We start from the raw sequence: 15,288 nt of genomic DNA on the forward strand, positions 1-15,288 counted from the left end.
TATAAAAAATATCCCATTTCCTAAAACTCTCAGTTAATTAAAGTTACTGCAAAGATCAAAAGATCAGGATCACCTAGTTTAAAAATTCATAAAGAAACACCAAGTAAAAATGTACATAAACATCAGATAGCGGAGGAACCAAAAGAATAAACAAAAGCTCACTTGGCCTATTTATCCATTACATTTAATACAGAATTTGTCATCAAATCTACTTTATAACAAATATGGAAGGTAGCTCATGGTCAAAATGTATCTATTGTAATGATCTCGTTCATCACTATAGATCAAGCATTATAAAAATTCTCCTTGCTTCCTCATTTATACCTTGCTTAAATTTTAGGATTTAGAATTAATGTTTTCATTTTTCACTTGTTTCTAACAGCATCTTTAATTGAATAAAGAGGTTCAGGAAACTTTCTGTGGAGTTTACAGAATTTAGAGAATTATGAAGGAAAAGAGTTGCCAAATCACAGGAAAAGTCAGAAAACTGTGAATATGGAAAGATCAAAACTAGTATTTGAAATATATTACCTGTTCCAAGTTTTGAAGGCATTGCTGGCTCGTTTGAACAGATATCCTTCCATAACAATGCCATTTGCAGCATCTACATTATATTCTAACTTAGAATCATCACTGGAGAAATCCTAAACAAAATAACACATAAAAAGTTCATATCACTTCACTAAGTTCCCTAGACAACACATTTATCCTAGGGAAAGAGTTCAAAATGAAGAAAAGCTTTGTATTAAGACAGTTACAACAACAGTCATAGGAAAGGGGAAGGGGGCCCTAAATGATCAAAAATAGAGGAATGCTTCAACATATTAAAGTTATTTCAATTCAGTGGACTATTATGCAATACTTTCCATAATGATGATTTAAAAACACAGATGATTATATAGAATATATCATAAAAGAGAAAACAATATAAAATGTACATACACCAAGATTAAAAGTATAAAGTAAAATGTATACAAATAGACAAAGGGAACAATTAAATATTACACAAGGTGTTATGTTCAAAATGTTTTTGTTTTATCCCAATATTTTATGGTGATGTGTGTTCATTGTTTTAAAAGGCATATGATATTTCATTGGGATTATTTAAGTCTACGACGATTTTTTTACATATATTACTACCATGCTAGTTTTTGAATCAGATAGGAGTTCAGAAGTTCAGAATTAGGATAAAGAACATAAGGCATTTTTTTTCCTAAAATAAAATTTAGTTTTGTAAAGGAGAAGGAGCTTAGTCTACAGTTTGAAGTAGGCAGGTTGAGCTCCCTTTTTTGTGAGGACTATGGAATCACTCATAGTCTATTCCTATCATTCTAATCATTTAAGTATTCACTTGAATGCAATTACAACTACCAATTATCTATCCTACAAGGTTTCATGAAGTTTGGAAATCAGAAATCCAATATTTAAAATATTTCTTAACAAACTTCCAAAAATTTTGAACAAAACTGCAAGACTGGTGTTAACAACAAATTTAAAACTCTAAAAATCAGTCTCACACCTTTCAAAATTACTCCTGGACTAATGATTAAAATTAGATTACCATACTCTTCGGGAATAGTAAAATTCCTGTCAAAACATTTTGGGAGAGGCTGGATGACCATCTGCTGAGGATGCTAAGATGTGGGGGTCTGTTAACATTGGAGGGTGAGAACCACCTAAGGTCCTTCCAAACCTAAGAGTCTACTAAGATGGGGAAAAGAAATGGACTGAATTCAGAATTAAAACAAAAACAGAAAAACTTCTACTGATACCTTTCAAACTTTAACCATAAAAAGACATGATAATTCAAAATAATCAAATGAAGTAAAATCTGTAAATGAATTGCTACATATCTTCCTACTCTTTCTTAGGGGAAAAAAAAATCAGGCAAACTTTAGTTCCCTCATTTAAAATTTATTTGAGGCTATAATTTATTTAATCATGCACTCAGGATTAAGTGAGCAACACACACAATTGATTTTGGTAACATCTAAGGTTTCATTTGTAACATTTGCAGTCTTTTAATAACCTTGATACTGCTTAAAACATAAAGTAAGACTTCCTTGAAAGTGCAGTTTTTCTCTAATTTTCAACTACTCAATTTTCTTGAGATAAATTAAGTCTTCAATTTAATTACTATTAATATCAATATTTTACAGTACTTAAAATATGACAAAACATAACATTAACAACTAATAATGGTGGATAAAATATATACTGTTAGAATCTCTTTAAACGTGTTGATGATCTGACAAATTAGGAAGGAATACACAAAGGCAAAACATTAAGTGAAAATTGGAAGCCCAAGAGGTAAGCTGAGCAAGGAATCCAGCTTTCACCTGAAGGGCATTTGCCCACCAGGAGGACTTGAGCTTTAAGTATGGGGCCCAGGGAATAGAAGGCAAAACCAAGGTTGGTCAATGAATGGAATCTAATAGAAGCTTTCCCTTTGAAACTGCAAGTAAGACAAGAAAGACCATCATTACCACATCCATTCAAGATTATTATGGAGGTCCTAGCCAGAAAGATAACACACAAAAAAATTAAAAATTGGGAAGGAAAACAAACTATCATTATTTATGAATGATAAGACTTTGTACACAGAACATCCAAAAGAATCCAGAGATAAATCAGTATTAAGAGAGCTTAACAAGATTACCAGTTACAAAATCAACACAGAAAAATCAATTTTATTGTAATGTAACAGAAGAAAACAATGAGAAAAATAAAACTTTAATAAAAGATAACATTTATAATGCATTTTAATATAACTGTCCAGGAATAAATCTAACAAAAGATATACAAGAAAATCATAAAACTTTATGAAGATCATTAAAGAAAACATAAATAAATGGAGAATGTACCAAGTTCATGAATTAGATATTATAAAGATAACAACTTCCTCCCAAATTGATCCACAGACCTAATGTAATCCCAATCAAAATCCCAAAAGCTCTTTGGATGAAACCTGAGAAGCTGCTCCTGAAATTTATATGAAAATGCAAAACTAGGCAATTTACTTTTGAAGAAGAGATGGTAGGGAGCTTTGCTTTATCAGATAATCAAGATTTACTACAAAGCTAAAAACAATTAAGACAGCATAAACTGGCACAATTAAGACAAAAAAGACCAATGGAACAGAACAGAGAGCCTGAAACAGGCTTCACATATATGAAAATGTGATGTGTAACACAAGATACAACACAGTGCAGTGGGGAAAGAGCAAACTTTTTAATAACTGGTCTGGATCAACTAGCTACCAATGGGAGAATAAAAGGAAATTAGATCTCTACCTCACACCACACACAAAAACCCAATACAGATGGATTAAAGATCTAAACATGAAAAGCAAATCTATACAGAGGATATTTTCATGATCTTGAGCTGTAAATGATTTACTGAATGAGACACAAAAAGAATCAAATATAACACTAATAAAATAAACTACAGGAAAATTTAAAACACATATATCCTAAAAAGGGTCTTATATCCAGAATATAAAAAGAATTTGACCAACACGTAACCGGATGGAAAAATGGGAGAAAGGTTAATAAACTTTCATAAATAGGACACCTAAATGACCAGTAGATATAAAATAAGGTACTTGTGTTCATTTGTCACTAAAGAAGTATAAATTAAAACTACAATGAGATGTCAATATCTACACACCAAATTGGCAAAAATGTAAAACTCACAATACAGTGAGGTCACAAGAAACAATGGGTACTCTCACAAATGCTGCCTGCTGGGAATGGCATAACATTTTAAAAAACAATTTCGCATTATCAACTAATGCTGAACATATATACACCCTCTGACCCAGCAATTTTACTCCTAGTTATGTATAAATCCATCAGAAACATATACACATTTCTGAAGGCATGTATATGAACGTTCATAGCATCACTGTTTCTCCAATTGATCAATTTCAATTCTTGAAAAATCTAAATAGTTACGTTAGACACATTTCCCTTAATTTTTAGGTGACTGGATTTTTTTTTTTTTTTTTTTTTTTTTACCTGTAGTGCAGCCTTGTGTCAGCATTTAACGGTAGGAAAAAAGGTGAGAATTCATAATAAGCAAAAATAGCATTATTTTCTTTTAAAAAAAAAAAAGTTATGTATTGTGTAAAATGAAATAAATTCATCTTAGATTTAATAATTTACCTGTTTTAGACCTAAGTACAACATTGAACTGTGTATATAATAGGAAAAGATATTAAAAGATGCACAATATTTATGAAATAATAAAATTTAAGCAAATATTCATATATTTCTATAAATATCATGATCGCTTTTTATTTTAACATTTACTTGTAGGAATTTGTGGGGTACAGTGTGTTGTTTCAATACATGCATACAGGGCACAATGATTCACTTAGAGTAGACAGCATAGTTTTGGGTCCCAATTTTTAATAATCTTTTCATAGTAATGTCATTAAAACTAGTTACCCATCAAAATATCATATACACCCTAAATATATACAAATTTTATTTGTCAATTAAAAAAAAAGTTACTCAACCAAAAGTTAATCTAACTTCAAACAAAGCAAAAATAGGGAGTTAGTCTCACTTGACACTAACTAGGAAATAACTAGCTTAAAGACGGTCTGGTAGAAAATATTTCCTTTCTTAAATACTGTTTCTCTTTCAGCATTAATAATCCATCACCAATTAAATTTTTCTTACTTTTCTTACAGATTTTGCTTTTGTTTTTTTTCCATTAACAACTCCTATGTCAGATCTAGTTTATTGATATTTTAAATTCTAAGTAAACCATAACAAAACTTGATTTGACTAATCAATACTAAGAGAACAGATTTCTTAAAGCAATGCCAGAAGGCACTCTGTCACATGCTCATATTATTACATTCAACCTCCAACTCTCTCCTTTTATTTTCAGATTACTACACAAAAAATATCACTGATTATGTAAGATAAAATATTGTAAGGTTGAGTTTTAGGCCACACTCAACTCTTTCGGCATGAAGAAATTAAAAACTGGTTTAATATCTGAATTTCCATTTTTAAAAACATATTTTTCAAAAATTAGTTCAGCTAGGCTTAAGTAATTAAACAAGCAACGCAAGTGAAGTTTCAGCATCATGTGGGAGAGGGAGAATGCTGCCTTACAGTGACTACAGGTGGAAAGACCAAACGGACACATTGCTACCAAGGTGTTATTGTCTGTCTCTCTCTCTTTCTCTGTTTCTCTCTCTCTCTCTGTCACAGGGGGCTGTGGGCATCCTGAATGAAACTATGAATAGTGTTTTAAATTCTAAGTAAAGGCCACTTTTAACTTAAACAAGACCCTAAGAGGTAAGATTTTTATAAACTGGTTCAAGAGCATGGCTTTCAAATGTTTTGATCTGAAAGTATATACAAAACAGATCTTAACATCTGAGAAACATCTTACTTTTCACAAAAAGAGGATGAATTTATCTACATGATTTAATTATTAAAGCAACTCAAAGGATTTGTTTCAACACAATGGTACCTTATTTAAACAAATAAACAATTGGGTAAAATGGGAATTAATCCCCTTTAACATTTCCCCTCAGGTACCTTTTGTTGAATGGTGGAATGTTTTTGCTCCATCTCTCTTTTCTCCTTTGCTGCATCCACAACCAGTCGATCCAACTATAAGGAGGAAAAAGAGAAAAACTGTAGACTTAAAAATCAGAGAAAAAAAGGTATGATTACTTTTTCAAACCATATTCCAGGTCATTTCACAGATAAACATAGTAATAGGTTACTCAATTCAGGTTTACTTGAAAAAGCATTTTGCCTAAACTTTAAAGTTTCCATTTTTTCTGGTATCAAATCCTCTTTGAGAAAGTCCCTATTTTCTCTAGGGAAAACATTTCCAAGAACAGTCACGGTGTCAAGCATATGTGATAGGAGGTCTTGTCATGGGCACTTCACTGATACACGGTCAGTCCTTGAATAAGGAAAATGACTCTAGGAAAGTTAACTGCCGACCCACTTGGCAAATTCTTATAGATGTAATCCAAGATATAAAAAAGAAACAGTGATGGTTTTTTTTTCCATATAGCAAAAGATAAGTGCAGCTAAACCAGTCCAGCCAGCTCTCACAAGTTCACTGTTAACAGATACTTCCAATATCTCAAGATACTTCATGTTTTCAAGCTAGCTTCCTAATATTATAATCAAATCTAAAAGACAGAAAAAATAATTCACCAGATAAAGCAGAAATCTAAAAATAATAATAATAAAATAAGAGCAATTATTCATAAGACCAAGGTACAAAATCACCAATTCTTAAGGTTCATTTTTAAAACCTCAAAAATATAATGAAATCATACAATCTCATTTCTTTCCTGTTCCTGTGCATCAGAAAAGATGATATTCCTTTCTATCACAAGAGAAGTATTTGAATTCCAATAATATGTGATGAGAAATGTACTGGCTTCCTGAACTCCTATATGTTAGAATAACAACAATTAGGTTATAACATACACCATTACGTGGATCTCATCCTCCAGACTGTGATGTATGTCTTTCTAACTTTCAACCCCCATAACCTCCAACTGATTAATGCATGTCTGATAGATGAATAAATAAAAATGTAAAAAGCAGGAATATGGAGAAAGATATATATTAAATGTCCAAATATTTTAAGTGATATCCTTTAAAAACTAAAAAACGAAAAAAAAAAACTTCTTAAAAAACTACATGATTCTTTATTCACCCTCTATCACAAATGATAATGTTTTTTCTACAGGAAAATAATTCTGATAACAAAATCTTAATATTACTGAATAGTAATAAAGAATAAAAAAAAAAAAAACCTACACCGAAACAGAATTATCACTATGATAAAGTATTTGATATAGATGGCAACTATACTACTCTACTTTGGGGATCTAACACATACATACCTTAGTGACACTGATTTAATAAGTAATGCTGATACATGTTGCACTAGGAAAATTTATGTTCTCAAAAGTTTCTTATGCAGAATGAGTGGAATAACCATTACACCATGGGTTTTATGCCTCTAACTGCATAGCACATAAATATTATTTAGTCATTCAGACTGAAGTGCAGTATAAGGCAGCTTCCAAATTCAAAATTACATGTGTATTTATATATGTGTGTGTGTGTATGCATGTACTTTACACAAGTACTGCAATGCAAGTGTTGTCAAATTGGTGGTAAACTCCTCTGCTGCATCTCCACCCCACTGCTATTGTGGAAGAGAGAAAATTTCCACTCTCTGTTGGGGAGGAAGTACAAAGAAAACAAAAATCTTTCAACATGGTGAGTGAGGGGTGGGAGAGGCATGAGTTGGGAAGATGAAGACTGGTACTATCCTGTCTTCTAGATGCTGGGGATTACATCAGGAAGAGAGTCTGAAGCAGAGCAGGATGTGTCCCATGTTTGTGTTGGACATTACTAATTTTAATAGGCTGCTGTAACTAGCTAGGTATCTCCGATCCCCCTGTGCTCTGAATCCCTTCCACTCCCACCACCTCAGATTCATCACTTCTCTTCCTCCTTTTCAATTTCGCCCTCTGGAACTGGCCCACTCCCATCTGCTTTTAAATTTGTGCAAATCATACTACCTTAAATAAAACCCATATTCCTCTCCAGCTACCACCTTCTCTCTCTTTCCTTCATAACACAATTTCTTTTAAAAGTTACCATGTTCTCCACTTGCCCATTTCATATTCATCTACCCGCTGTAATCTAGCTTCTGTGGTTTGGGCCCCCAACTCCATGGAAACAGCATCTCTCACAGAGGTAACAATCTTCTTGCAGCTAAACCCAATAATTATTTCTCTTGGTTTACTCAGCCCTCTTTTGCAGTAACCATTCCCTCCTTTTGAGACACTCTTTCCTTGGCCTGTGATACCACAGTCTCTCCATTTTCTAGGCCCTTTCTCATCTATGTCGTAACCCAGTTCTTCTTAACTAAACATGTCTTAAAAGTTGGTACTTCTTGGGTCCCTGTTCTGAGCCAGCTTCCCTTTTTACCCAGTATTAGTGAACTTTAACTTAACTTACAAAATCAAAATCTTTAAGTACAGTGTCCAGATACATACTTTTTTTTTTTTTTTTAAAGATGACTGGTAAGGGGATCTTAACCCTTGACTTGGTGTTGTCAGCTCCAGGCTCTCCCAAGTGAGCTAACCGGCCATCCCTATATAGGGATCCGAATCCGTGGCCTTGGTGTTATCAGCACCACACTCTACCAAGTGAGCCACGGGCCGGCCCTCTTACATTTTTAAAAAAATAGCTCTGATTTTGAGATAGCTAACTCTCCCTGGGTCAATTCATCCACTCTTGTGGTTGCAATTAGCAATTATATGCTATTGGCTCATTTAGTCTATGTCTCTCTCTTGAGTTCTAGATACAGCTATCCACTTACACACCAATTCTCAAAAATTAACACATTTAAACCTTAACTCATCATGTCTCTCCATCCTTGAATTGGCTATATCTTAAATAGCCCTCAGATCTGTCTTTATCTCTAGTGCCATGACTCTAGTTTCTGATGCCATTATCTCCTAACTCAATTACTAAAAAAAAATCCTAACCACCCACTTCCAACTACATTATATTATCCACTAGGCACTATAGGCACTGGGGCTTAGATACTTTCCAAGGGCCTGAAAATTTATTCAAGATTTGGAAGGAAAAAACCCCACAAAACTTATATTAATAGATGTCTAAAAACATAGTTATTTCAACTAGTCAACTGTAATTCAACTCATATCATTTTTATAAGTTATACTTAATATAAAACAAGAGTGCAATCTAATGTTTGATGCCTAGAACCAAGGAAGGTCGTGCCTTCCCCCCAAGTCTGGGTTAGATGTCCTATTTATACACTCCTACAACAAACACCCTGATCCTCCCCATGTGGTAAAATAGGCTAGATGTCCCCCAACATCTATTTTCTCCTTCCTCCTTGACCCCAAATTCTAGCAATTCACATGGATACCTGGCTTAGTTAAGGTTTTATTTCCCAGGTTTCCTTGCAGCTTGCAGCTAGTGTGACCTTGTGACTAAGCACTGGCCATTGGGATGTTTGTAGAAGTGACATATACAATTTCCAAGAAATGTTCTTAAAGACAGGGTTGTGTCTTTCTTTCCCTTTTCCCCCTTCCTATTAGCTGGAATTTGAGCCTGATGGAGAGAGCTTGATTAGGTACTTTGAACCATAAGGTAGAATCAAAAAATATAATAAGCCTGGATCCCTCCTTATCAAGTGGCCACCATACCATGCCTTTGACCTTATATAGGAGAAATAAAATCCTTTAAAGCTACGAGTATTTTACTTCTAGTATTGAAAGCAAACCTAATCCCAACTGATATACACAGACAGGTATTTAGCACAGAGATTAATAGTCTGGTGACTTGTTGGTTTCTTCCAATAGATTTAGATATGTAGAGGCAGAAAACAGAATATGTATAATTCATTGCATATGCACCATCCTTCCTCCACACCATCTCAACACACACACGCACACACACACATACACACATCCCATATATTTTGGTCAGTAAATGTAATTCCTATTCCACTCTTACCTTTTTCCCATTTCCCTAGACTATTTTTCATCCTTAATCCCTTTCCTCAGAAAGTAAACTGAACCATCTTGGGAAAGAGAATCACCTAAAATTTGACACTGTTAAATCAAGAAAGCTCAACGATCAATAAAAAACAATGTCCCCCAGAAAAAATAATCAAATATAAAAAATAATTTGAACATAATAAAATTTATATACATACAAAATTCTTATTTATAATTCTTACACACACACACACATAGATACCCCACATGTGTCTGTGTGAAGTGAAAAAGTTCCCAGGAGCTCTACAAACTTAAGATTTTAAAATTGTATTACTCAAATAGCAAAATATAATTTTTTAAAAATAAAAAAAGAGCTATAGCTCAAATGAAAAGCAAATTAGGACAGCAACTCAATTATCCAAATGTAAGAAATTTAAAAACAAAGATAGCGGGGCTGGCCGGTTAGCTCAGTTGGTTAGAGCTCAGCCTTGTAACACCAAGGTCACGGGTTCGGATCCCCATGCCGGCCAGCCACCAAAAAAAAAAAAAAAAAAAAACTCTCATGGTAAAAACAAAGATAGCTATGTATACTATAAATGAGACACCTTATTTTTAAATTCTCCTTTTCAGTAACCACATTTACAATTCATAACATAAGGTTATTTTTACCCTTAATTTCATTTTTCATTATACATTTTGCCCACATAAATCTGCTGTAGCATCAAACTTCTTCATTACATAAATGAAAAAATCTCCCAAAATGATAAATTTCTTTAAAAATACAAATTTCAGTAAGTAATACAGAATCAGAATCAAGAAACACACTCCAACATTACCTGTGCTCCAAGATCCTTCATGTAGGGCCCAAGTTCACTAAACAGATCATATCCTTGATGAAAGAAGGCCAAATGAGCATACATAAAGGATAACATCTAATAGAGGAGAAAATATTACCATTTTAAAATCCATTCCTAGATAAATATTCTGAATTGTTTTTTAATCCTGATCCCATTCAATGTTTAAGAATTATTTGACAAGAGCCCAAAATGTCAATCCTATTTAAAACTAAACTGAGTCATTTTTCTTAAGAGTATTTCAGAAATATTTGCAAATATGAGAATAAATGTTATTTAAAAGAAATTTCCCAGTGGTTTACATTGTTAACAATGCCCAAACTTTTAGTCATTTAGACTATATCTAAATGATCAAAATTCACATAGTTGATTCAAATAATAAAATTTTCAATAGCTTCACTATCTTCCTAGGTACATTATAGAACATCTGTGTTCTTTCAACCAAACTCACTGGCAAGACTTAAGTTGCAAATAAGACATAAAAAAGATAAGGGGAAATATAAAGCTCTCAAAACAAAACAACCACAAACACTTTACAGCCTACTAGACCACCAAACACAACCGGAAGTGGGGGAATGCTCACTTCTTTTCTCAAGATAACAAAACAAAATGAGTCAACAGACTCTACCAATATGGATATTTCTTTATATTCATTCCACAAATCCAAAAAACAACATTAACAGGATTGAGATTTTTCCAAGTTCTCCTATATTTTACCTATTCATGAGAGAAAAATCACTAGTTTTTATTAATTCAGTTTTTACAGAGGAAGGAATTATATAACTAATGTAAAATATTGAAATAATCTTCTAAATGCCCATGCTATATTTAGCAAGAAGTGGCATCTGTTTAATTCTCTGAAATCTGAAATAAGTCATAAGGTCCTTAATACTCAAGAATCCTCCCAAAAAAATTTTTTTCCAAGAAAAGAACCAATTATATAAAACACAAAGACAAAAAGACAAAACTCACAAAAGGAATGTTATTCTGGAATGAGATAAAATGGTGATGGCTGCACAACTTTGTGAATATAATAAAAATCATTAAATTGCAAAAAAAGTGGGGGGAGGTGGGAGATAAGATTAACCGCTAGAACTACATAAAAATAAATGTAAAATATGCATGCATCAAAACACACAATAGGCATAGTAAAGGAAATTATAAACTAGGAAAACACAAATGACAAAAGGTTAACAGTCTCAATATATAAGAAATGTCACAGATCAATGTGAAAACCATAAACAGTCCACACTCCAACAGAGAAAGAGACAAAATGCATAAATAGGGCATACAAGTGGCAAAAAAAAAAAATATGGAAAAAATGTTCAAACTCATTTGTATTAAGGAAATGCAAAATTGATAATGAGATCACTTTTTTTCCCTATCAAGCTGGGGGGAGGGTGGGGAAATTGTAATACTCAGTGCTGATAAAACGTGGAGAAATGTTCACTCACACACAATTAGTGGAAATATTGTATAACACTTGAAATTTGACAATATTTGCCAAAAGCCTTAAATGTTTAAACCCTTTGAAGTAATTCCTCGTCTATAAATCTATCCTAAGGAAAAAATCAGATTATTCACTATAATAATCACTACAATACTATGTTTCAATGTCAAAAACACGAAAATTACTAAAATATCCACTAATGGGTGAAGTTAATTTATGGTATATTCAAGGTCAGCAAACTATGACCTGCAAACTATATCTAGCCCCACCAACTGTTTTTGGACGGCTCATGAGCTAAGAATGGCTTTTGCATTTTTAAATGGTTGAAAGAAAATGAAAAGAAGACACATGAATTTCATGACACATGAAAATTATATGAAATTCAAATTTCTGTGTCCATAAATAAAGTTTTATTAGAACACAACCATGACCATTCATTTATGTATTGTCTATGGCTGCTTTCTCATTACCAGGGCACAGTTGAGTAACTGTAATAGAGACCACATGGCCTGAAAAACCTAAAACCTACCATATTTATTACCTGGCCCTTTACAAAAGTTTGTCCACCCCTAGTCTATTCATGTGGTAGCATTCTACCTAGCCACAAAAGCCATCATTAAATAAAGAATATTTAGCAACATATGATTTGGAAGTGTATTAGTTAAAAAACAAAAGTTATGAAACAGGAATTATTATTCCTGTAATGATTCTTGTAAGAATTCCAGGCATTATTATCCCTGGAATTATTACTCCTGAATTATTATTCCTACATTATTCCTATAATGTAGGAATTATTCCAATTTTGTTTGAAAAAATTAAATGCAATTTTAAAAGGCACATATTCATGTTCACATACACACACACACACACACAAAGAGAAAAAAGACGGAGATATATGCCAAGATATTAACAGTGGTTCTCCCTTGGTAGTAGAATTTATAGTTTTTATTTTTTTTTCATACATTTTCCAATTTTCTACAATTCACACATATTACCATTAGTCTGTAAAATGAGATAGGGATAAACAGTATCTTTTAAAAAACAGGAAGTACAATGTACTTACCTGATAAGATATAACATGAATATAAACATAAAATTTAGGAAAAAGCTAGGTGGGGACAAGACCTAACTTAATTTAACTATTGTCTCGGGGGGGGGGGCAGAAATTACTTCAGTAAATAAATTCAGAGAGGAGGAATTATTTCAAGGTTCTCAAAATAAGAAAGAGTGTGATGCCATACCACACCATCTCCTACCCGCTTTCTTGTTAAAGAGCAAAAAAAAAAAAGGCAAAAAGTCACTGTCATTATAGGTGAAGAGGCTCAGGAAAAAAAAAAAAAAAACGTAATCCTTGGGCTGGCTGGTTAGCTCACTTTGGAGAATATGGTGCTGGTACCACCAAGGTCACAGGTTTGGATCCCTATACCAGCCAGCACCAAAAAAAAAAAAAAAAAAAAAAAAAAGGAAGATCCTCAAATTTCACCCCACTGATTTTGTAACTGCACACCAAAGAACAAACCAAAATGCTGACACATCATCAACCCTAATGGGAAAATTCTCCAAATGATTTAAGTCCTTGATCTCAAATATTTTAAAAGTCTAGATAACACATAATATTATAGAGAAAAATGTAAATACCTTGAAAGAGGTTGGGCAGAAAAATTTTAAAAGCAAATACCACCTAGAGTAAATTCAAAATCTAAATGCAATAGTATTTTATCTTTATAAATTTCAAAACAAATCTTAAATATTCTCATACATTTTTATACCACTTCTAGTTATCAACCAAAGAGCAAAGAGCAGTTAGTGCATGTAAAGCATCACATTAAGATAATAGAACATAAAAATGGAACAATATAAAGTCTGCTTTTATGGAGCTCACAGTGTATTAATAGATGAGATACACATAAACAACTATAACATGAAGGAGAAAAAAGTGGTTAAGTGCCATATAAGAAATACAAATAAGGGCTTCCGGTCAAGATGGCAGAATAGATGGTCCCCAGCGTCACTCTCTCCCACAGATCAACCAATTTACAACTATAGAAAAGCAACAACAGCCAAGCCAGGGCTGATAAAACTCAGGGAAGAGGAGGAGTGACCTGCACAGTTCACGAAGGTAGGAGAAGCCACAATGAAAGAAAGAAAAAACTGCTCAGAGCATTTCAGGCCATGGCCACTTTAAGGCTGGAGCTGCTGAGCACACAGAGCAGGAGCCAGCAAAAGCCCCAGCTGTGCCCTTTGGATGGAATTGCTTGGAGGTGGCAGGGGAGAAGGGGGTCTCGGTGGCCTCCAGGACAGCAAGACCACTAATAGGGTTTCTGTGGACCCACACAGGAGCAAGGAGCCACAACAAGTGAAAAAAAGGAGCATTCAAAGGCCAGTGAGTCATCACAAGGGACCAGCGCACAGCCTGTCCCATGGGAAGTGTTTGCAGCACAGGTAGTGGGGGAGACGGGCCCACTGGGAGAACACTGGGACACAGCAAGGACAGCCAAGCTGCCTGCCAATCAGCGAAGGACTACTCAGAGGAGACTGGTCGGGAATACAGAATTGCATGGGGTGCAGTTTGATGAAAAGACTCAGGCTCAGATCAGAGTTTCTACACAACCCAGGTGTACCAGGTCTCTGGAGAGCTGGAAGTACCTATAAGTTCAACCATTAAACCCTCAGCTGCACAAAAAGCCTTCCCTAGAGAAACAGCAGCAAAGCATCAATTTAGCTCAACCATACAGCTCAAGTACTGGTTCCCACAGGAAGTTCCCCCATTTTAGAAGTAAGCAAAGGACAAAAAATTAGTTCCCACACAGCCACACCACCAGTGCCTCGGGGCCTGCCAGGGGACCTGAGGTATGGAGTGGGGACAGGACACCCCCCCCCCAACAACCAGGCACACTGCCAGTGCCTTGGCGCTAGCCCAGGGACCTGAGCCTGGAGCCAGGGACTGGATCCCCCTCCCACAACCAGGGACTGGATCCCCCTCCCACAACCAGGCACACTGACTGTGCCAAGGAACATGCCAAAAATATCACCTCCATGTGGGTGGCCCACCACAGCCACCACAGTAACCATATCTGCCGCAAAAGTAGCTAGACGTCACAACCACCATGCAGATGGTCCACTAGCCAATGCACCTTGTGCATTGACACAAGGAGAGCCACCAGCAGAGACCAAAGAAAGGAAGAGGATGTTTCGCTCTACAAAGCCCATTCCAGAGTGACAGAAGAAGCTTCTCTATGATAATATTGGGGGACCTGAACACACCTCTCAGCATTGGTCAGATAATCTGGGCAACAAATCAGAGGGAGAGAAGAAATCTAGGGTTATCAGTGGTGGGAGTGCGGAGGGAGAGGAGGATGGGGAGAGATTAGACAAGGAGCATAAAGAATAAGTACAATTTGTAACAATACATATATTAGTAATATTGATTTGATCAACAT

The 15,288-nt window shown here is 34.5% G+C and overlaps 1 protein-coding gene across 1 annotated transcript in view; it reads right to left on the reverse strand.

Moving 5' to 3' along the window:
* ACAP2 (ArfGAP with coiled-coil, ankyrin repeat and PH domains 2) overlaps positions 1-15,288 on the reverse strand; it is a 125,827-nt gene that overhangs the window by 34,650 nt on the left and 75,889 nt on the right. The window contains exons 8-10 of the mRNA XM_063099010.1: positions 10,381-10,476; positions 5,565-5,639; positions 532-644 (exon numbers count right to left, since the gene is read on the reverse strand). Coding sequence (XP_062955080.1) covers positions 532-644; positions 5,565-5,639; positions 10,381-10,476 — 284 coding nt within the window. The remainder of the gene's footprint in view (positions 1-531; positions 645-5,564; positions 5,640-10,380; positions 10,477-15,288) is intronic.

Source organism: Cynocephalus volans, chromosome 1 (genome assembly GCF_027409185.1).
Source record: "Cynocephalus volans isolate mCynVol1 chromosome 1, mCynVol1.pri, whole genome shotgun sequence".
Classification (NCBI taxonomy): Eukaryota; Metazoa; Chordata; class Mammalia; order Dermoptera; family Cynocephalidae; genus Cynocephalus; species Cynocephalus volans.